The sequence below is a fragment of the Eubalaena glacialis genome, chromosome 8 (genome assembly GCF_028564815.1).
Source record: "Eubalaena glacialis isolate mEubGla1 chromosome 8, mEubGla1.1.hap2.+ XY, whole genome shotgun sequence".
Taxonomy (NCBI): domain Eukaryota; kingdom Metazoa; phylum Chordata; class Mammalia; order Artiodactyla; family Balaenidae; genus Eubalaena; species Eubalaena glacialis.
In genome coordinates this window covers 63,568,832-63,591,515 of record NC_083723.1, presented here as the reverse complement: position 1 = coordinate 63,591,515, position 22,684 = coordinate 63,568,832, and the positions used below count along the sequence as shown (strand labels likewise).

The following is a 22,684-nucleotide window of genomic DNA, read 5'->3' as shown; positions in this document are numbered from 1 at the left end:
GGGGAAAAAAATCTAGAGATACCCTGAAGTAGAGTGACATCCTGAGAATAACATGAGCCATGAACAGCCCAGGAACAGAGTTCTTCTCTTTTCAGATCACTTGGCATCCTCTGAGGGGAGTTTTGCTTTTTGTCTATTAGCTCCCTTACCAGAATAGAATTGACCAGAAAAAAGTTGTACTTTGGTAGGTGCTGGATCTTGTGGATTGGGCCTTTTAAAAATATGAGGTACAAAGTATGCCTGCTTGCTCATTATATTTTGTGATTTTAAGAAAAATAAACTTCTTTAAAGAGTCGTATCACATGGTACAAAATTGAAAAACAGAAAAGTGTGGTTTTCGTTTTATCTTCTGTTCATTGTAACTCACACACACGCACACATATATACATATAAAGTTTTCATTGCAGGAATCTGAGTAATACAAATTATGTTTAAATATTTTATGTGAAAAATACAAATACATGAACAATAAAAATTACTTAATTCTGTCCCTTTTGACAGAAATTTAAATAAAGTGAGAAATTGGAGCCCTTTCAGTTTTATCTTTTTAACAGTTTGAAAATATTCTTCCAGAGAATTTTTGATGCTTTGTCATATCTCTCTCCTTTCCTCTGGTTTTTCTTTTTCTTTTCTTTCTTTTTTTTTTCTGTTCGGTATGGTAGGAAGGGATGAAATTTGGTTTGTTTTTTTTTTTTTTTTAATTTTATTTATTTATTTATTTTTGGCTGTGTTGGGTCTTCGTTTCTGTGCAAGGGCTTTCTCTGTTGTGTTTTGTTACTATTTTACTTTTAATGGCATCAGCAAGCAGAATTTGCATTGTGATTTACTGAGAACTTTTTGTTTCCATAATCTCATTTAATTTTGACAGTAACTCTGTGGAGCAGATATTATTTTACAGATAACAGGGGCACTGAGTTTAAGGAATTTGCATGAGGCCACTTAGGCCTAAATGGATCTAATCCAATTCTTTTGACTCCCAACATTTAGAATCTTTTTATTGCTTAGATCCTAAAAGTAGATAGATGTAATCTTAAATTGAAACTACTTACTTACTGTATCAAGGTGACTAATTGAGGTTACTTCCAGCAATCAAAAGTTGTTAAGTTTATCTTGATCAATTTTTTTAAACCTTTACTTCTCAGCTCTTTCATCTCCCATTTCGTTTACTGTTGTTTGGTACTTCCAAAGAAGGGAAAGAAAGGGAAGGTAAGGGAAGTAAAATTCAAACCTATTTTAGTGCTCTTGGTGAAAACCTTGGCAGAAAAGAATATTCTTGGCTAGAATGTAGCTTTGGTTTGTCATGGTTGAGATTGTAAACTGACAAAAATAGTTAGGTTTCAGAATTATGACTTAATTTGAATACCATTAGGGAAAAACTCCAAAGCTTAATTTCTTTAAGTATTCCATAATTATTTTTATGAAAATAAATCCTGACTTTGTATATAATTTTTCTCTTTTTGTTTATTGAGATGTATCACTTCCCTTTACAAGGGTTAAAACAATCTAATGATACAAATTAGTTTCTCAAAATAATTTTTGGTATCAAGCAAATTAGAGACTCCTGACCTTGTTAAAGCTTAATCATGGTTGATGGGAATTATCTGTTACTTGTGAAAGTGGTAGAATGAGTTTTGTTAGGTTGATAATTTTTTTTTGAATCTCCTAAAAGCACTCAAAAATGTATACTTTCTGTTACCTAGTCTGCTATACTTGTAATTTACTTCCTGGGCCCCAAAGGTCACATTTATTTGTGTAGTTCTTGATATGTTATCATAACTGAGAGTTTAGAAGAAAATGATTTTGTTTGAAATAGGTATTAGTAGAAATTGAGTCGTATTTTACACTCCTGGTTAAGGTGCATTGTTGTCTCCCATAGCTGAGATGTTGGCTTACTCTAGATTACCAGTGTTTCCTGTTTGAATCCTTTCTCGTCTCTGCGTAAGACAGTTGGACTCTTACAGGAAATAAGACATTAGACTTATCACTGTTTTCCAAACATGCTGAAGTTGTGGAATCCCAACCCTATTTAGTAATAAGTGATTAAACTGGAGGTGGAGAAATAATAGCTAAATAATAATCTTTAATGATAGCTAATAATAATAATCTTTCTGATCATAGCTTCTTTCAAAACAATCTGTAGACATGACTAACTCAATGAACTACTGACTTCCTTCAAACTTAATGTTAAAATGGTTAGATTGGTGGCCCTCAATTTTTAACTGATTCTGTGCATCAGTTTCTTCTGATTTTCATTTTGAATTCTGAAATTCTGACTACAAAACTTCGTATTTCTGTTTGGCTTTAAGAATAAATAGAGGGACTTCCCTGGTGGTCCAGTGGTTAAGACTCTGAGCTTCCAGTGCAGGGGGTGTGGGTTCCATCCCTGGTTGGGGAACTAAGATCCTACATGCTGCAGAGTGCAATCAAAAAGTAAATAAATAAATAAATAAGAAAAATATAGACATTTCTGAAAAGTTATCACCCTTGCAGATAGACATAATTTTATTTTTGTGCTTCTCAGATGATAACATAGAGAAAGATAAATATTATTCAAAAATGACCTGCCAATAAGATTGGCAGGTGATTATAAACAGTTAATAATTATTAGGTTCTACCTTTAGAAAATTGTGAACTGAAAATAGATCATCTTTTATTTTATCTTTAATGTGAAAGTAGGGCTAAATTTCTCATTTTTGATTGAAGACAGTCAATAAATACATTTTCAAATTAGTCCTAAAACAGTGTGTAAGTGTATTAGAGTTATGGTGGTAACCACCAGAAGAACTGTATGTAGAAAAGTTAGCTGGTACCATATGAAATTATCAGCTTTATAGGTCTAAGACAGTTGATTATTGGCAGTTTCATGGTTTGGCCTAGTTAAAGTGGTTATATTTGAGACTTGGACTTAAGATTGGGTATAGGATAGGAGACATTTAAGATAGGATTGATTACATTTAGTAAACTACATAACGAATGATTATGAAAATAAGTGCATATATTACTTTTATTAAACAAGACAAAATAGCAGTGCTGTGTCTTCCCAACCCCCTAGCCAAAGTAAGATGGCTAATTTTAGATCTTGAGCCATAGTTTAGTTGGTCCAAATTGCCAGAAAACAATTTAACTGGAAGAGTCAGGCTGAGAGTTTGCCTTGGTAGTATTTTGTGCTTAACTGCCTTTGGCTAAGTGGATCAAGATATGTTCATTGACCAACTGTAGCTTTGTTTAAAAGCACTTTGCTGGATGTTATGGTGAATTCACAAAGAAATAATGATAATGTTAGAATAATTAAATAAAATAGCAGATAGATGTTATAAGGCATGATCAATCACTTGTATAGTTCAAGTCTTTCAAAGGAGGTGGGACTACTTGAGACTGGATTTACAGCAATTCTTTGAGGAGATGAGACTTGAACTAGGAGCTGAAAGAGAAGCAACCTAGGTAGGGGAAACATTAGGTGTTAAAAATGTGGAGGATGGAAAATATTGTTTATACATGGAGATCAGGTTTCGAGTAAAAGTGTAGTAGAAGAGATGAGCCTGGGGAAGTAGAATGAGGTCAAATTGAGGTCTTACATGCTAGACCAGTGTTTCTCAATCTCAGCAATATTGGCATTTTGAGTTGGTTAAATCTTTGTTGTGGAGGCTTGTCTTTTGTATTGGAGAATGTTTAGCAGCATCCCTGTCTTCTACCTACTCAATGCCAGTAGCATTTTCTGTACCTAACCCCTACCCTAACCCTGCCCTTTTGTGGCAACCACTGTCTCTAGACATTGCCAGATGTTTTCTGTGGGAAAAATTGTACCCACTTGAGAACCACTGGTCTAGATCTACTAAGAAAATGTAGAATGACACAGCTGGAACTGGAGTCAGAAGTAGAAGATGAGTTGTGTTGACTGATTGGCTTTTTAGAAAGAGATATACTAGATGGGTTAAAAATGTTTCCAAGATGATAACTGAATAGTAGACTGGTGATCTGTCTGTTATCTGTTATATATATTTATAATCCTAATTACTGTTGCACCAGATCAATAAACAGAATAGTTAAATAATTAAGGTTGATGAACAAAGATGATTTTTTATATTGCAAAGTTAACATAAAACTCTGAATTAAATCATATTGATTTTATTATTTAATATTTATCATGGGGGAAACTTAAGCACTGAATATTGTGAAGGGATTCTTGAAGGTTGGTTTCTAATCTCTGTAACTGTAAAACATTTAACTGTCTGTTAGCTGAAATAGCTATATTGCTTAGAGAGGTTTTGATAGATTGTGTTTGAGAAAGGTTACCTTTTATTTAACTGAATAGGAGGTAGGGATTTCCATTTTAAAGATTTTTCTTCTAATGTAAACATTTTTATTGTAGACTTAGAATTAACTCTGTTCTTATACCTAAGATAGCTGTATTTGAAATATCTTGTTTATTTCTCTAGTCTGTTACTACTTTTTTCTTTTATTTAAGGTTGTAAGAGTGATGGATTTGAAACGTTGTTTGAATTGGTAGGAATGGGAAATTTTTCATTACAGCCTACAAAAATAGAATTATAGACAGCCAAGGACAGTGATTTTCTCATTGTCATTATTACTAAGTAATGCCATAACTAAATATTGTTTATCTCCATCCCTCAAGTGCGTATGTACCAAAAAGAACTTATGACTAATCAGTTGAAGAAGTTATTTTTCAGAAATCAGAGAAAGATAAAATTTGATATATTCCTGATCCCAGCAGTTGGAGTATGGATAATGTGATATATTTGGAGAATGAAGGGTTGGGTAAGCTACTAGGATTTAATTCGTGGAAAAATCTCACATTCTTCTAATAATGTTAACAAATATAAAGCATTTAAATCTTTTTAAAATTCTGCTTTCTATTTAGGCATGATAACAAAACAAAATCAGAATCAAAGAGTATCAATTTCCCTGTACTTTTAAAAATAATCGGTTGGCATTGGCAACAACAACCAAAACAAAACTGCAGAAATTCTTGACATTCTGTAAAATTTACAAGTAATAGCAAAGTTGGATTGGTCTCAGTTTTGATCAGGAGCCCACGTTTGTGCCCCACTTGATCGTTCTTTTATGTCTACTGTTATGTTTTTATTGGTAAAAATTATTAGGAGTACTTTTTAGTTACTTAAGAAAAAATTCTACAAGGTTAATCCAGAAGAAAAGTTCCTTTTCTCCATTTCCCAGGGCTGTTAATTATAGCATTGCTTGCTTTAGTCAGTGTGCACAAGGATCTATCTTTGCCTTAGAAGCGTTTGGTCAACTCTGCTTATTATTATATCCTTATCTAAAAATATCTAGGAACTGTTATTTTTTACCAGGGGTATTTTTTCTTGGTAGGTTGGATTTAATTGTTTTGAGTGGTATAAAAAAAATCACTTCTTTTCTTAATGATTTGTAGAGCTGTTGGACTGAAAATAAGTCCCCTATTTGTAAGTGACATTGGGTCCACGCTCTTTTGGAAATTTAAGAAACTCACAAATCCAAAGATGTTTCCTAAGTTTGGCATGAATTTATTTGATGGTAAAACCTGACTGGAACTGATAGGAGTTTATTTGTAGCGTTAACTTATCATACTTGTAAATATTCATACTTTTCACTGCAGATGTAATGTATTTGATTACAGTATAGTACCATAGACCTCACTGGAGGTGTTAGTGTAATATATTGTGCATACACTATGCTACCTTTCTAAAATCTGAAAAAAATCTAAATTCTGTAACATGTGTGGCTCCAAAATTCAGATAAAGGATGGTTGGCCTACATGATATTGCTTTTGTGTCCTTTACGAGATTGTTCAGGATGAGAGTGTCTTGTCACAACAGTCCTGAATAAGATGTAGGCACCTGTATGATAATCTTGAGATTGACAGTGATTTTATAGGTTCAATCAACATCCACTAAATGTTAGTCTTTATTTTTTATGTGATTTAACTTGCAGGATTTTTTTCATCAGCCATTTGTAAAGGATTTCTGAGATATTTTAGAAACCAGATACTAATCACAGACAATTTTTTTTACTTTGAACACCCAGGTAATTATAGAGGCTAACACTGGTTGAGTTAACAGAAATTAGAATGGTGTGGAAACATGAATTTTTTCACCGTTTTATTGTTACCCTTATCTTGGTTATAGGTGCAAAATATTCATCACCCTACAGATTTTACTATTGATGTTGGCTACAACTTGACTGTGACTGGTTTGTTTCCCACTGCCTCCTGCTCCCCTTCCACCAATAACCCTCTCCACAAATATTTTAGATTTTTATTGATTTGATTATGTGTAAAGAGGATTAGAATGTTACTGAGTAGTGTTGGTCTAAGAGGGCCTGAGCCGCCCTAGACAGGAATGGAAGGCACTTGCTAGAAAGCTTATGGTCCTGCATGAACTCTTTAATGTCCTCAGCCTATCTTTTTAGTGACTACTGTGCTTGCTCATTTCCGAGATGGATTAGGTTTTAAAAAAATGCATTAATCTCTTTCATTCTAGGGTCTGTAGTAGTTACTGCCTAGAATTTTTGGAAGTTTAGGTAACTCTTTTATTGATATGAACAGTATCCTAATAATCAGAAAAATTGATAACTTATCTTGCAACTTCCATTTTCTGTGCCATTGCTATTGTCTGTTTTTCACTTGTGTATTTGGTGATCCTAAAATTGATTGGTATATTAGGGATGTGGTACAAATTGACTGTCATAAATATCTGTGTTCATTTTTGCTGGGTGAAGAGTGAGATAAATGAAACAAAGTTTTTGGGTCATATTTTTCTTGTTCTGAATGTGACTCAATGCATGTAAGTCCATATAATTTATGAAAGAAAGATGTAAGAGAAGAACAATTTGGTATGTATTACATTATCATAAAGTTAAAATCAAGTGCTCAATTTAAAAAGAAGCACATTTACTTTTCGAAAAAAATTGCCTCTAGGGTACGCAGTATAGTGTGAGATGTATGACACAAAATAGTGGTCCTCGTTTTAAAGCATATCTTAATTTAGAGTTACATATATTCATCTTCATTAGTGCTATATTGAACTAGAACCATTATTCCAGCTTCATTGATTTATTATTTAATCAGGTTGGGAACGTCTACCATTCTTTGACTTAAATTTGTTTATATTGTTTTGCAAGTTATTCACAAATTTTGGTGGTTTCATTTGTGTCAGCGTTGTGTGTGTGTGTGTGTATGTATATACATATGTGTGGTTTTTTTTTTTCTCATATTTTCAACAGATTCTGAAGGGAGTGGTAATGGAAGTGAAGATCCTTCAAAGGACAGTGGAGAAGGTTCCTGTAGTGATTCTGAAGAAAATATTTTAGAGGAAGAACTGAATGAAGACATTAAAGTAAAAGAAGAACAACTTAAAAATTCTGCAGAGGAAGAAATACTATCATCAGAAAAGCAGTTAATTAAAGTGGAAAAGAAGGAGGAAGAAGAGAATGGAGAGAGACCTAGAAAGAAGAAGGAAAAAGAGAAGGAGAAAGAAAAAGATAAAGAGAAGGAGAGAGAGAAGGATAAAGAAAAAGCAACAACATCTGATAATGTGGCTGCTTCTGCTGCTTCCACCACACCAGCCACAAGTCCTCCTGCTGCTAACACATCTCCTTCAGTCCCCACTACAGCAACTACAGAGGAACAAGTCAGTGAGCCAAAAAAGTGGAACCTTCGTCGCAACCGACCACTTTTGGATTTTGTATCCATGGAAGAGCTGAATGACATGGATGACTATGATAGTGAAGATGACAATGATTGGCGACCCACTGTAGTAAAGAGAAAGGGAAGGTCTGCATCTCAGAAGGAAGGAAGTGATGGAGACAATGAGGATGATGAAGATGAGGGAAGTGGGAGTGATGAGGATGAGAATGATGAAGGCAATGATGAAGATCATAGCAGCCCTGCCAGTGAAGGGGGTTGCAAGAAGAAGAAGAGTAAAGTTCTTAGCAGAAACAGTGCTGATGATGAGGAACTGACCAATGATAGCCTGACACTATCTCAGAGCAAGAGTAATGAGGTAGATCAACCCAATTTTTATGATATCTGTCTGTCTGGGGAAAAGGGAATTCTTCTCTAAACCATTCTACCCGTTATATTAAGTGGCTTCCTTGAACTCCTGTTATAGCCAGCTGTGGTAGTGAGTGAGCACCCTAACTGTAACATTTATTCATTTGGTCAGCCCGCCTTTATTGAGTATCTGCTGTTTGTCACCGTCCTCAAGGAGCTCACAATCACCGTCCTCAAGGAGCTCAGTCTCTATACTTAGAGAAATATTTCTATGTCCATACCCTTGGGAAATAGTAGTTTTCCTTTCCCTTTTCTGTCCTCTCACTCCATTGTTCATAGGACTGCTGAATGGTGCTGAGTGGATTATGAAAACAAAGGTCACCTTTCTTTCAACTTAGTTATATCCATATCTGCATAAAAATTTAGACTTTTAGAATACTTTTGAGCAGGGCAACAAACAACTTAGTGATTGTCTCAGGCTTTTAAGAGATTCATTTTAAAGGTTAATTCCTTTTTCGGTTGTAGCACCCATCTGAATAGTCACCAGATCTTTGCTTTAGATGTATGGGAGTAAATACAAACTATATATTTACATATTTTTAGTGAATAAGTTCTCTCTACAAAGAAATGAAAACAAACAAACATTTCTTATCCTAAAACAAACATTACTATCATAAAACTACAGTAATGACTCAGTTCTTCCACTTGAAGTTCTACTACTGAAAGTTAGGTTTATCCATTGGGCCCAAGATGCAACATTCAAGACTCTTCAGTCAAACACATTTGTGTCTCTTTGTCTGTGTGTTTATGTATATGTTTTTCTTCAAAAGAAAGACTGAGTTGTCGTCTTACATGTAGATGTACCTGTTACATCACATGTAGAACTATAATAAGTCTGTCATGCCATTAATGTGTTTATAGTCTTAAAAATTCACTTCTTTAACAAGCACTTATTTTTTTGTTTTTTCATATTATTGAAATAGGTTAAATTGGTAGAAAGATTTTCCTTCTATGCTTTATTTGTTCTTTTACATTTCTTCTGTTTACAAATTTTACATAGCAGTGATTTTCTATTTTAAGTTTCATTTAAAAATTTGGTGTTTTACCAAAATAATATATAGCAGATTAGGAGGTGTTATATGTCAGTAGAGATGAAGCAGTAGTTTATATTTTACGTTATAAACATTGGTTAACTTCCAGGTTGCCCATTTTCTTAAGAAGAACGTTGCCTGATTCCAGTGCGTACCTAATTCCTATCTTTAGGTAAAGGAAAATTGTCATTTGGAATATAGTATAGTATTCATAATGATGTAGCACAGACAGTTCCATATTTCCAGTTTAAGGAAACAGAAGTATGGAAAATCTAATTGTTCATACTTTATTTAAACATGTATCCAGTTTATTTTATAGCACTTAATACTAACCTATATCTACTGACTAAGGTTACCTTCTGCAGTATCACGTTCTTCATTTTTATTAGCCTGACATTCACAAAAGGAGGCTGGCTAGGATAGAGGCAGTATGGATTAGATTTATGCTAAGGTGTGGGGGAACACCTGCACGTGTCTAGAAATTTGCCATGTAAAATATATATAAATTATCCATTTGTTAATAATCTGTAATACATAACAAGTTGCTTAAGAGATTGTAGACTATCCTTTATGATGCATTTAAAGGCCACATGTGCTGTTTAGTTTTTTTCCTACTAAACAGAAGAGATTTTAGTAAATAATGGGACTTTATTTATTTAGGTTAACAGTCCGAAAGGAATGAGATTCCAGGGCATTTCTTGGATAAGTGCCTTGATACAGTTGTCAAGAAGATTATTCTTATAGTAACTAAATTAATTCCTTTTGTGTTAATTTATGTTAATTTTCCTTTTGCTCTACCCTATGCAGAAATGTAGAAGAATTTATATAAGGTTAATTTTCGCTCAATAATATTCTACCTGAAAGCTTGATAACTGGTTTTCTCCAAGACTATTATTCAAACTCTTAAGTAATTTTTGATGATTCTAGTTCTATGTAAATGTCACTTAAATTAGATATTAAATTTTAAGAAAGAACTAATCGAAATTATTTTATATTTCTAAATTTCCTGTTCTTATAATCTTGATTTTGTAAAAAAGATGACTAAAGGTAATCCTTGTTGTCTTCTGGCCAATGTTTGTATTTTAATCTTCCTGGTTATTTTAGGTAGTGATACCTTGCCAAGTGTTCATTAGTTAATATGTATATATTTGATTATATTTGAAGTTTTATTTTTCTATGCTTTTACTTTGTTTTCAAATACTACTTTGTAATAGAGATAGCTGAAAATGTGGTTTTAGAATACATAATAAAATTGTATTTAGTCTATAAGCAGGAAAATTTTTTCTTGGGTGCTGTGTCAGGTGCTTTTGTAGGGATATGGTGTTGGGTATCATGTAAATGATGCCCAGGAACTTTCATAATTTTGAAATTTCTTAGGGGAATTTGACATTTTTTTTTTGAGTGGAGGCCTTTTATAATTATTGGCTTTTAATGGTCTTACCATGCCTATGTTGTAGGCCTTGAAATGCTCTAGAGCAGTGGTTCTCAAACTGTTTGGTTCAGGACACCTTTATAGTCTTAAAAATTGATGACCCCGATTATTATTCATATAGGTTATATCTTTTGATTTGCCATTTCCAATTAAAACTCAGAAATTTAAAAAAATGAGATGTATAGAAACAAGAGTTATTAGATTGATGACACCATCCCGTGTCATGTAACTTCTGGAAATCTTCACCATACACCCATGAGAGAGAGTGAAAAGGCAAATATCCTTAGTATTTGCCTTTTGGATCCCCTGGAAGAGAGTTCCCCAGACCACACTTTGGGAACTACTGTTCTAGATTTGGGCATTTGATAGCCTGCATTTTCTTCACATGGGCATATACCTTTGTCAGTGGCATTATGGCATTTTTTGAATTTAGTGCTATCTGAAACAATCCCCTTGGAATATGGTTACATGTCTTTTTCAAACTTTTATCTTGAAGTTTTTGAGATTCACCAAGGTTATCTTGCCTTTAGTTTTCTGAAATAAATTTTTTGGGGAGGGCTGTATAGTATTTTCAGATAATGGTTCCCATTTTCAGGACTTTGAAACTAGAGCTTTGAATGAGAATTAGTATATGATAGAAAATCATCTCAGTATAAATTTTCAGGTGGAAGTTTTTAATTTTTTTTCATAATGTTAAATAGATTAGATGTCTTGCCATGTGAAGAAATAGCAATTGTCATCTGAATTTTGCTAATTAAAATGTAAACATTTTGCCAAAATTTTTAAATAGCCATTTCTTTTGGGGGCTTCTGACTTATTAATCATTTGTCTTTTTACACATTTCAAAATAAAACAAATTGCTCTAAAGCCTAAAAAAAAAATCAATTTGTAACATTGTACAAAAATTACTTGAGATTCTTGAAAATTTAACCTTCTTTAAAAACTTCTAGGAAGAACTATTGGTCAAACTTGGTATAATAATTTTTTCTCATTTTCAGAGCAATAGGATTCTTTTAATTCTGGTTTTATATGAAGGGTGCTGGAATTTCCTCCTATTAAACACACATATAGCTTAGTTAGAATTTACCCTGCTGTATATGTTATTTATAATAATCTTTGTGGAATACATATATAAATGAACACTAAACATATTTGAGAGCCCATAAAAAACATTGGGCAGAATCATTTTTGGTGTAAATTTTAAATCCCAAGGAGAAAAATGAAATAATTTACAATAAGGAGTCATTGATTTATTACTATAGTGCCCCATTTAATCTTAATAATTACCATTAGAGTCCATTAAATTATTCCATAATATTAAAGTTATATCCTAGATGTGCCATTCAAAACCCATTTTCCCAAATTCTATTTTTATGGAAGAATCATATTTTCAAATGATGTATTTTGGGGTAAAAACTTAAGCTTAAATATTTTCTCCGGAAACTTGAAAAATGATATGTCTTCAGAAATATGCTATTAAAAATTGATACTAAATTGACTTTTGTATTCTGATCAGAGGTGTGCTTCAACCCATGTTTGATCTATTGAAGACAACCTAGATAGCTTTTTAAGAGGATGTATTGTTTAGATTTTCCCATTGAAACATTGTCAGCAATTTGGTTAGGGTAATATTGTAGGACTCTAGTTATCCCCATTTCTATCTCTTTGTATTTAATGTCTAGTAAGAGTCTCAAATGATGGAGATCAGAGGGTCAAAATTGCCAGTTAATTTTGTTTTCTCTGTCTCTAAATGATAATATGTATAGAGAGAAAATGGAATAGAGATAATTTAGACATTTACTGTTTTTCTGAGCAAAATGGCCAAATAGGAAAATAATGGAATAGAACTATCTGTTGATGCTAGTTTTTCTGATCCATAGACATTTACTTGTTTCCCACATGGGTAAACCTCTTTTTTCAAGGGCTGATTAGTAGTTGTAGTTCCACCAGAGAAATATTGGCAGAGCCCATAAACATGAGTAGCCTCTCAGTCATCAAACTCTGGTTGTTTGCTAGATCTTTTTCTGGTCTGTGATTTTTTTTAACCTAGATGTGGTATTTTAAGAAAAAAATTTTTTGGACTTACCATGGGAAAATGTTTAAAGTACCAGTGTTCATTGAGGCTTATAACCTTTCTTTTGGGGTTCCAAGGAAGATTCCCCAGTGTAATAAATGGTCAACTCATGTTTCTCTTTTTGGACCACCTACAAAGAAGTACAGAGGAAAGGAGAATGGGAATGAACATTTATTGAGTACCTAGTATGTCTCAGGAACATTCTTGCCATACATTATCTTGTTAAGTCTCACAACAACCTGATGAGGTAGGTATTATTTTTATCATCCCATTTTACAGATTAGAAAACTACAGCTTCGAGGTTCAACAGCTATTAAGTGAGAGCTGAGAATGAAACCCAAGAACATTTGACTTTAAGGCAAATGCTGTTACATTTGAAGCATTGCTAATGGGATGAAAATCTGGGCAGATTTTTGTTTTGCTCAGAAGTACTGTACTAAAGTACTTTAAAACATGAGTTTTCTTTTTAGGAAGTTTTAATCTTTATTTGCTAGCGATGTCCAAAGCCCTAAACTATTGATACTTTGGTTTTATAACAAAAAGGAGCAAAATATAAAATTTTAAAATGCTAGAATTCTCAAGAGAAATGATGCCTCCTTGTTAACTTCCGCATTCTTTTTTGATTTGTTTTTTAGATCAGCTGCAAGTTTAGATTTATTACACAGAAAATATATTGAAAGAATGTTATTGTGACAGTCGAGTGTCTTTCAGATGTTATTTACAAATTGCTATTGAAATGACTCTAAATGTTACTTTTGGATATTGGTCAGTTTAAAAGAATACAGAAATATAAAAATGTTAATATGAAACAATATAGTTAATGTGTGATATGGAACTAATTTATTTTGTTTCTGAATATGGTTAGGTTCTTAAATGAAAATATATAGACTCAAGTGCCATCTTTTATTATATGTAATGCTGAGCCCAGTGTGTTAAATATGACAAGAATCATCATCATGTTAATTTGTCATTTAAAGTTTAAATTCATAATGCCGAAGGTTTAAATTAAATGGAGCACACTCTTCCCTTTATTTTTTTATATTCATTAATACATCTTCCTTTCTCCTTTTATGTTACAATTAACTAGGTATCTTTATTATCAGTTTTCACTAGGTATTTCTTGACATAAACCTAATAGAGTACTCTGACTCTTCTAGCAATCAGTCAATCTGGATTCTTTTTTAGATGGTTTTCTGTACCTGTATACACAGATTTCCTATGCAGGCTTTCATGGATCTGTCATCCAGTGGTTTGATGACCCTGGAAATTCTGGATTCCCCAGCACTAAAGGAGTATAGTCTGTAATATACCATCACATACATATTTGCTTATACGTTATCTTGATTTTTTTTTACTGTTTAATATGTGTGTGTCTTGTCTCCCCAAGATAGGATTATAAGCTTCCTAAGTGTAGGAAACGTGTCTTATACTTTTAAAACCCATATATATAAAACCCATATATAACCCATAGTAATTACTTGTGGGTTAATTTTTCCTTTCTTGTAGTTTCAGGGGTCAGACTATATCCAGAATGGGAAAGCAGATGAAGGGTTGTTGGTTATAAGCTTGGTTTTATACTTCCTAGAGGAGAGAGAATATGGGACTTGCAGAGAAGTGAAAAATTAGGGAGAGGGTGCTTAGAGGGTCCTTGGACAAAGAGATTCACTTCTCAAACATAGCATACTTTGAAATTACTAAAATAATGGAGTATGCAGCATAATTTTGGAAATGCATAAAATGATTTAAGGTGCGAATTTTATTTATTAAAATTACCTTTTAAATATGTGATTTTCTGATATTTTAATATTAGGACTCGCTGATTCTTGAGAAGAGTCAAAACTGGAGTTCTCAAAAAATGGACCATATTCTGATTTGCTGTGTTTGTCTTGGAGATAATAGTGAGGATGCTGATGAAATAATTCAGTGTGACAATTGTGGCATTACAGTCCATGAAGGTAATTTTGCTTTGTTTTGTTTCCTTTTAGAAATGGCTGGTTGACACTGCATTTATATAAGTAATATCAGCTATTTTACATATGTACTATAGTAAGGTTTTCCTGTAATATTTTATGATATTTGAACTGAAATAAGACATACTGAATTTTCAAAGTATAATGGGTGTTATTTTTCAGATTATGTTCATTTAAAATGTGTTTAAAAATAATTGAAATAGATTATTACTGTATGGAAATCAGTATTTCTTTGAAGGTCATTGTTATGATATTTTCCTTCATGGCATTATTTCTAGTTTTTAACTGAAATTTAGATATAGGAAAACGTCTAGTGTGTTAGTCTAGTAGAATGTATTATTTAAAAAGTTATTGTTGAAGTCTAGTGGTATTATAGTTTCTTCTTTAATAGTTACACTTTTTAATTTTGAACTTGAAAGGAGAATTTGTAGAGTTCGTCTTTTAAAATCTGAATATGTTGAAATATGTTGAACATATTTTTATATGTAATTACATATTACATATAATATGTTGTAATACGTTGAAAATGTTTTTCCTGATTATGAATTTTGAACCTTTTTTTAATGTAACTTTTTTGTTGTACTTTATTTAAAATTTTTTATTTTGACATAATTTCTGACTTATAGAAAAGTTATAAGAGTAATAGAAAGAATTTCCATATACTTGGCACTCAGATTTCCAAGATGGTGACATTTTGCTATATTTGTTTTATCTTCTCTCATATAATTTTTTCCTCACCTCTCTGAGGGTAAATTGTAGACAAAATGTTCAGCTCTACCCCTAATACCTCAATGTATATTTCTTAAGAACAAAGAACAAGGGCATTCTCTTACACAGTCACATAATTATCAAAGTCAGGAAATCAGCATTCATAGAATACCATAATCTACCGATTATATTCACATTTTGCCAATCATCCCAATAATGTTGATTCTAGCAAAATAAAATCCAGGATTATGAATTGCATTCAGTTGTCATGTCTGTGTAGTTTCCGTTAATCTGGAACATATTTTGAGTCTTTTGTGTTTCATGCCATTGGCATTTTTGAAGAATACAGGCCAGTTCTTTTATAGAATGTCCTCAATATTGGGGTTTTCTTATGTTTTCTCATGATTAGGTTCAGGTTATGTGCTTTTGGCAGGAGTGCCACAGAAGTTATGTTGTGCTCTCAATGTATTATATTAGGAAGCATGCATGTATGTTTATTTGTCCGGTTACTGGTGATGTTATTTTGATCACTTGGTTGAGAGGGTGTCTTCGAGGTTTCTCTGTGGTAAATTTATTCTTTTTTCCTATCAGTTAATTTTTTCTTATCAGGGCCATGACTACTGCAAAACAGTGTTTCTGTGGCCCTTTCTTACTGGCCTTTCTGGTATTATAGCCCTCCTCCCAAATACTTCTGGGCGTCTGCTGGACTTGTGAGACCTGTGGGGCCTGTGCTTCTTTAACCAGTCCTCTTGCCTTCATGTGAAGCTCCCCTCCCTTGCTCTAAGACTCACTGTGGGAATGTCTCCTATTACTGTTATTCATTCATTTTTTTTTCAGTAATGTTTGTTTAGTACCTTCTGTGTGCTAGGTATTCTGTTGGTTTTAGGCATGTAAAATAAACAATATAGACATTGCTGACCTCATGGAGCTTAAAGTATAGTAAGAGAGACAGGAATGAAAACATAAAACAATAAATATGTATCAGGTGGTGGTCTGGACTATGGAGAAAAATAAATCAGGAAAAGGAATATTGGGAGTGCTACGAATGGGTGTGGTTGAGTGGGTAGGTGGAAGTTTGTATTTATAAAAACTTACACAGAAAATCCTCTCTGTTAAGGTGATATTTGAGCAGTGACCTGAAGGATGTGAGTGAGCAAACCATGTGAATATTTGGGGAAAGAGCACTCCAGAATGAGGGAGTAGTGAGTAAAGATGTTGAAGTGGAAACGTGTTCGGGGTGTTTGTATAATGACATGAAGGTTAGTGTAGCTAGAACTGAGTGAGTGAGCTAATTAGTGGTAGAGGCAGAGATGGGGGCAAGCCAGATGAGGCCTTGGAAGTCATAGATTTCAGATTTTACTGTGATGGATCTGGGAAGACCGACATGAGTTTTGAGCAGAGGATTAATAGGATTTGATTTATGTTTTGGAAGGATCACTCTGACTGCTGGGTTGAGAGTAGACTGAAGTGGGTCTAAAGTGGGAATCAGGGAGACTATTTAGGAGACCATAGCAATGATCCAAGAGAGGAATAGGTTTTGAGGTGGAGAGTAAAAGTTTGATTTTAAATTTTTAGAGTTTAGGTAAGATACAGGGGCTGGCGAGATAAATTTGGGACTCATCAGTCTGCAGATGTTATTTAAAACTGTGAGCCTGGATGTGCTATCTAGGGAGTAGTAAAGTGGTCCTAGCACGTCAGAGGAGATGGGGAACACATTGCCAGTGAGATAGGAGAAGAACCTTAAGTAGTGACCTGGAGGTTAAGTAAGGAAGATGTTTCAAAATAGAAGGTAGCTCTCAAATACTGTTTTTAGAGTAAGATGAAAACCTGTCTTGTGGGAAATTACTCTAATGCAACCGTAGACCCCCAGTACACTACCAGGCAAGCCATCCCAAAGATTATGGGAAAAAAAGGATTACTAACAAAATGTTTATATCACATGGTTTATTAAATAAATGTAAAATACATAAAAGCAAGGGGGAAAATACGGAATTAGTTAACAGACTATGTACTGTCATTTCTGCCATATTCTGTTGTTCACGCAGAGCAACGCTAGTCAAATGTAGGACGGGACATTCCAAGAATGTTAATACTGTGGGCCATCTTAGAGGCTGCCTACCACAGATGCAGAGATTATATGGCATGTTAGTGTGCTGATGGAAGTGACCAGTGGAAAGAGAAAGTTGACAATTGATGATGTAAGGAGAGAAAGGGGAACAGTTGGTGGAGCAAGGGCTTTGAGTACAAGGCTAGAGAGGATGGGATCCAGTACCAAGTGGAGAGATTTAATGGATAAAGGTAGCCATAGTAACTGGAGGGAAAATAGAATATGTGGATACAGATGTAGGTGGGTTGTTAGATGTGGTGGTCAGAGCATGTGGAATTTATTTTTTGAATGCTTCTTATTTTTTCAGTGAAATAGGAACAGTCATTAGCAGAGTAGAGGTGGGGAGGTGTTGGAGATTTGAGGAGTGAGAGGTTGGTGTAAAATAGTTATTTGGGGGAAAAACACAATACATAATATTGTGTGGGTGTGTATACATACATACATGTATTCACACGTATATATTATGTGTATATATCATTACCAGATAGCAATAAGGGACCACTTGAGATTAGTAATGAATATAAATTGAGACCAGTCAACATGATTGTATGTATGCATTTTTTTTTTCCTCCAGGAGTGGTTCAGATTTCTTGGAGGAGTTACAGAGTAGTTGAACATCAAAAGCAGCAGCTGTGCTGCCCTTGTTGTATTGATCACCACTGATGGTCACAAGTGTTACCATTGCTTGTATTCATGACTGTCATTGCTGATGTGTGATGCAGGCATGACCAGTACTATTAGTGTTGTTGACTTTTCATCATGCTGAGGGCACTATCTCTACTTCATAGGTCATAGGTTTGACCATGGATGTGATTTTTAAGGCTAGCACAATGGTTTTAAGAAATTGAATTGATTGCTAACATTTAAAAACTGGGAGATTTTATTTTACACATTCTGGAATTCGTTCTCTTGAAGTTCTGACAGCAGTAGGTTTTCACTCTCTTATGGCAACAATCCTCTGGAGCTGAATAGGGCTGCCTCCTGCTGGTGAAGCCTACAATCTTCAGTTTACCACTGTCTTCTCTCAAATCCCTTGCTCATTTTTGACAGTTGCCTGGTCCCTAGAAGTGTATGACTGTATAGTTCCTCATCTACTTTGAGGGTGATGTGTCTTGCTGCTGGTAGGCAGGCTGCTACGGCCATGCGGTCTCAATGTCCCACAGTTATGATAGTAAAGCAACTGTTTTATTGTACTATAGGTCCTTTATTTTGGACTCAGGCCTGAGTCTCCTGGGGACTAGTACCATGTACAAATCAGAATGAACCCTCCCCTCTGACCTCTTGTCTTATTTATTTATTTATTGAAGTATAGTGGATTTATAATATTATATTAATTTAAGATGTACGAAGTAGTGATTCAGTATTTTTATAGATTTTACTCCATTTAAAGTTATTACAAAATAATGGCTGTATTTCCATGTGCTGTACAATGTATCCTTGTTATTTATTTCGTACATAGTAGTTTGTATCTCTTAATCTCCTACCCTTATCTTGCCCCTCCTCCCTTCCCTTTCCCCACTGGTAACCGCTAGTTTGTTTTCTATATATTGAGTCTGTTTCTGTTTTGTTACATACGTTTGCTGTTTTATTTTTTTAGATTCCACATATAAGTGATAACATAGGTATTTGTCCTTTTCCGGCTGACTTATTCGCCTAAGCATAATATTTACTCTCTAGGTCCATCCACATTGTTGCAAATGGCAGACTTTCATTCTTTTTAATGGCTCAGTAATATTCAATTGTGTATACCAGATCTGCTTTATCCATTCATCTGTTGATGTACACTTAGGTTGCTTCCATATCTTGGCTATTGTAAATAATGCTGCTATGAACATTGGGGTGCATGTATCTTTTCGAATTAGTGTTTCTGTTTTCTTTGCATATATACCCGGCAGTGGAATTGCTGGATCATATGGTAGTTCTATTTTTAGTTTTTTAAGGAACGTCCATACTGTTTTCCATAGTGGCTGCACCAATTTACAATCCCACCAACAGTGTATGAGGGTTCCCTTTTCTCTGTATCCTCACCAACATTGTCTTTGTCTTTGTCTTTGTCTTTGTCTTTGTCTTTGTCTTTGATTTAGTCTTGTACCTCTTGGATTCTTAGTATGAATTCTTTCCCAATAGATTCTTGTTTAAATGAATGTAGGTTTCTGGAAGGACACCCCATTAGTTCTCCTGATGTGTCTAGAGCTATTAAAAGTTCATAATGATACTTGTGCTTCAGATGAATAGTCTCAATAATGGCAAATCTACTTTCTTTCTAAGGAAGCTTTGATTTTTTAGAAACAGCCAAAAAGTCTTTCTGAGTCAAGGCAGACAAAGAAGATTATCAAACTGAGTGGTAATTTCATTTAGGTCAAAAGCAAGTTATGTCTATAAAGTCATGTAGCATTTTTTCTTGTGTTATTCATTTAAATGGCTCTGATGGCATTTGAGCATTTGCTAATGATTGCTCATTTTTCTCCCAAGACTAACTCGTTAGAATAGGGGAACTATTTTTATTATGGCAGAAGGAAGAAGGGAAGACACGGAAAGGGAAATTAATACTCCTGAGTGTGATGCTTTGTAGGCTTTTTGAGAGCAAGCTAATATGTGGAAAAAATAAATAAGGAAAACAATAAATAGAGAAACTGAATAGTTTCTCTATTCAGAAACTGAATCTTTATGTTGTAGTATAATTGCTTTGTTGGGAGTATTGTTAATTCTGTGAACTTCAGATACGTTCAAACTTAAAGATGCAAATTGTAAATCAAAGTAAAAAATAAATCTTGAGTTTTTTCTTTTATTGTTACTACTTTCTTCCTTTAGTATAAATAATTTTCCCTTTCTTTCATTAATTTTGAGGTTTCTGTTGTATGTGATTATATAATTCTCTTTCTCACTTTCTTAGTAGCAGTATTAGAGCTAATATCTTGAAAGATTCCTAGTTTTGGAGATTTTAAATGATCTGTTTTGGTTTAAGGGAGAAATGTTATTAAACATCAATGTATATTTTTATAAATCTAATGAATTAAAGTTATGATTAATATAGTGTTCTAATAAAATTGTTATTCCCTGTTTGTCAGTAAACATACCAAATACGGTATTTGGGATCCTTTTTAATGTAATTTCCTGTAGGTCATTTTTATCTGACTACTAGTCCAAAAGATTCCTTACCAAATATCACTATTTGTTTGAGAAGGGGTTGTTTTGATATGGATATACTCCTGACTTTTCCATTTAAGTTTTTTTAGTAACATTTGGATGGCATCACTAAGAAATTGTGTTGATTAGTAGATCTGTGAAGACTTTTTCATCTTCCACTAGCTTTGTAGCAATCTTGTCTACTAAATAGAAAAAGAAAAAAACCCACATCAAACCCTGCTTAATAATCTTTGGTTACATGGTTGAATTTCTCTTTTGAGGAAAAGTAACAATAATCCTCAATACAGTAATGTGCAGCCTGATCAGCATATATATATCCTGGAGCCGATTTGGGTCAAGTCTTACTGACACTGTTATGCACTGTTGCTGCCCCATATTAATTGGAACCTGGGTTGAAAAAATAAGTAATGATATGTGACCTGGTCCAAATAATGTAGATTTTTTTTGTTTTTTGTCTTTTTTCTAGGTGGACCATGTTCTTACTCCTTTTTAGCTTTTAATTTTGTCTTCCTTCTCTAAAACAGGGTCAGCAGCCTCTCAGAAGTAAAGTTTCAATCCTTCAGTTGTTTATCCAAATAGGAGCTTTTATCACTACTTAATTATAGCTTTTAAAAAATTTTATTTATTTATTTTTTTATTAATTATCTCCATGATATCATCTTATTTTTTATTTTATTTTATTTTTTAAACATCTTTATTGGAGTATAATTGCTTTACAATGGTGTGTTAGTTTCTGCTTTATAACAAAGTAAATCAGTTATACATATACATATGTCCCCATATCTCTTTCCTCTTGCATCTCCCTCCCTCCCACCCTCCCTAACCCACCCCTCTAGGTGGTCACAAAGCACTGAGCTGATCTCCCTGTGCTATGTGGCTGCTTCCCACTAGCTGTCGGTTTTACATTTGGTAGTGTATATATGTCCATGCCACTCTCTCACTTTGTCCCAGCTTACCCTTCCCCCTCCCCATGTCCTCAAGTCCATTCTCGAGTAGGTCTGTGTCTTTATTCCTGTCCTGCCCTTAGGTTCTACATGACCCTTTTTTTTTTTTTTTAGATTCCATATATATGTGTTAGCATACAGTATTTGTTTTTCTCTTTCTGACTTACTTCACTCTGTATGACAGACTGTAGGTCCATCCACCTCACTACAAATAACTCAATTTCGTTTCTTTTTATGGCTGAGTAATATTCCATTGTATATATGTGCCACATCTTCTTTATCCATTCATCTGTCGATGGACACTTAGGTTGCTTCCATGTACTGGCTATTGTAAATAGAGCTGCAATGAACATTTTGGTACATGACTCTTTTTGAATTATGGTTTTCTCAGGGTATATGCCCAGTACTGGGATTGCTGGGTTGTATGGTAGTTCTACTTTTAGTTTTTTAAGGAACCTCCATCCTGTTCTCCATAGTGGCTGTATCAATTTACATTCCCACCAACAGTGCAAGAGGGTTCCTTTTTCTCCACACCCCCTCCAGCATTTACTGTTTGTAGATTTTTTGATGATGGCCATTCTGACTGTTGTGAGGTGATATCTCATTGTAGTTTTGATTTGCATTTCTCTAATGATTAGTGATGTTGAGCATTCTTTCATGTGTTTGTTGGCAATCTCTATATCTTCTTTGGAGAAATGTCTATTTAGGTCTTCTGCCCATTTTTGGATTGGGTTGTTTGTTTTTTTGATATTGAGCTACATGAGCTGCTTGTAAATTTTGGAGATTAATCCTTTGTCAGTTGCTTCATTTGCAAATATTTTCTCCCATTCTGAGGGTTGTCTTTTCATCTTGTTTATGGTTTCCTTTGCTGTGCAAAAGCTTTTTAAGTTTCATTAGGTCCCATTTGTTTATTTTTGTTTTTATTTCCATTTCTCTAGGAGGTGGGTCAAAAAGGATCTTGCTGTGATTTATGTCATAGAGTGTTCTGCCTATGTTTTCCTCTAAGAGTTTTATAGTTTCTGGCCTTACATTTAGGTCTCTAATCCATTTTGAGTTTATTTTTGTGTACGGTGTTAGGGAGTGTTCTAATTTCATTCTTTTACATGTAGCTGTCCAGTTTTCCCAGCAGCACTTATAGAAGAGGCTGTCTTTTCTCCACTGTATATTCTTGCCTCCTTTATCAAAAATAAGGTGACCATATGT

The 22,684-nt window shown here is 33.9% G+C and overlaps 1 protein-coding gene across 2 annotated transcripts in view; it reads left to right on the top strand.

Annotated features, from left to right (window-relative positions):
• The window catches only part of PHF14 (PHD finger protein 14), a 202,882-nt gene that overhangs the window by 1,402 nt on the left and 178,796 nt on the right, over nt 1-22,684 (top strand). For both annotated transcript variants that reach the window (XM_061197749.1, XM_061197750.1), the window contains exons 3-4: nt 7,240-8,018; nt 14,416-14,560. In XM_061197749.1, the coding sequence (XP_061053732.1) occupies nt 7,240-8,018; nt 14,416-14,560 (924 nt within the window). The remainder of the gene's footprint in view (nt 1-7,239; nt 8,019-14,415; nt 14,561-22,684) is intronic.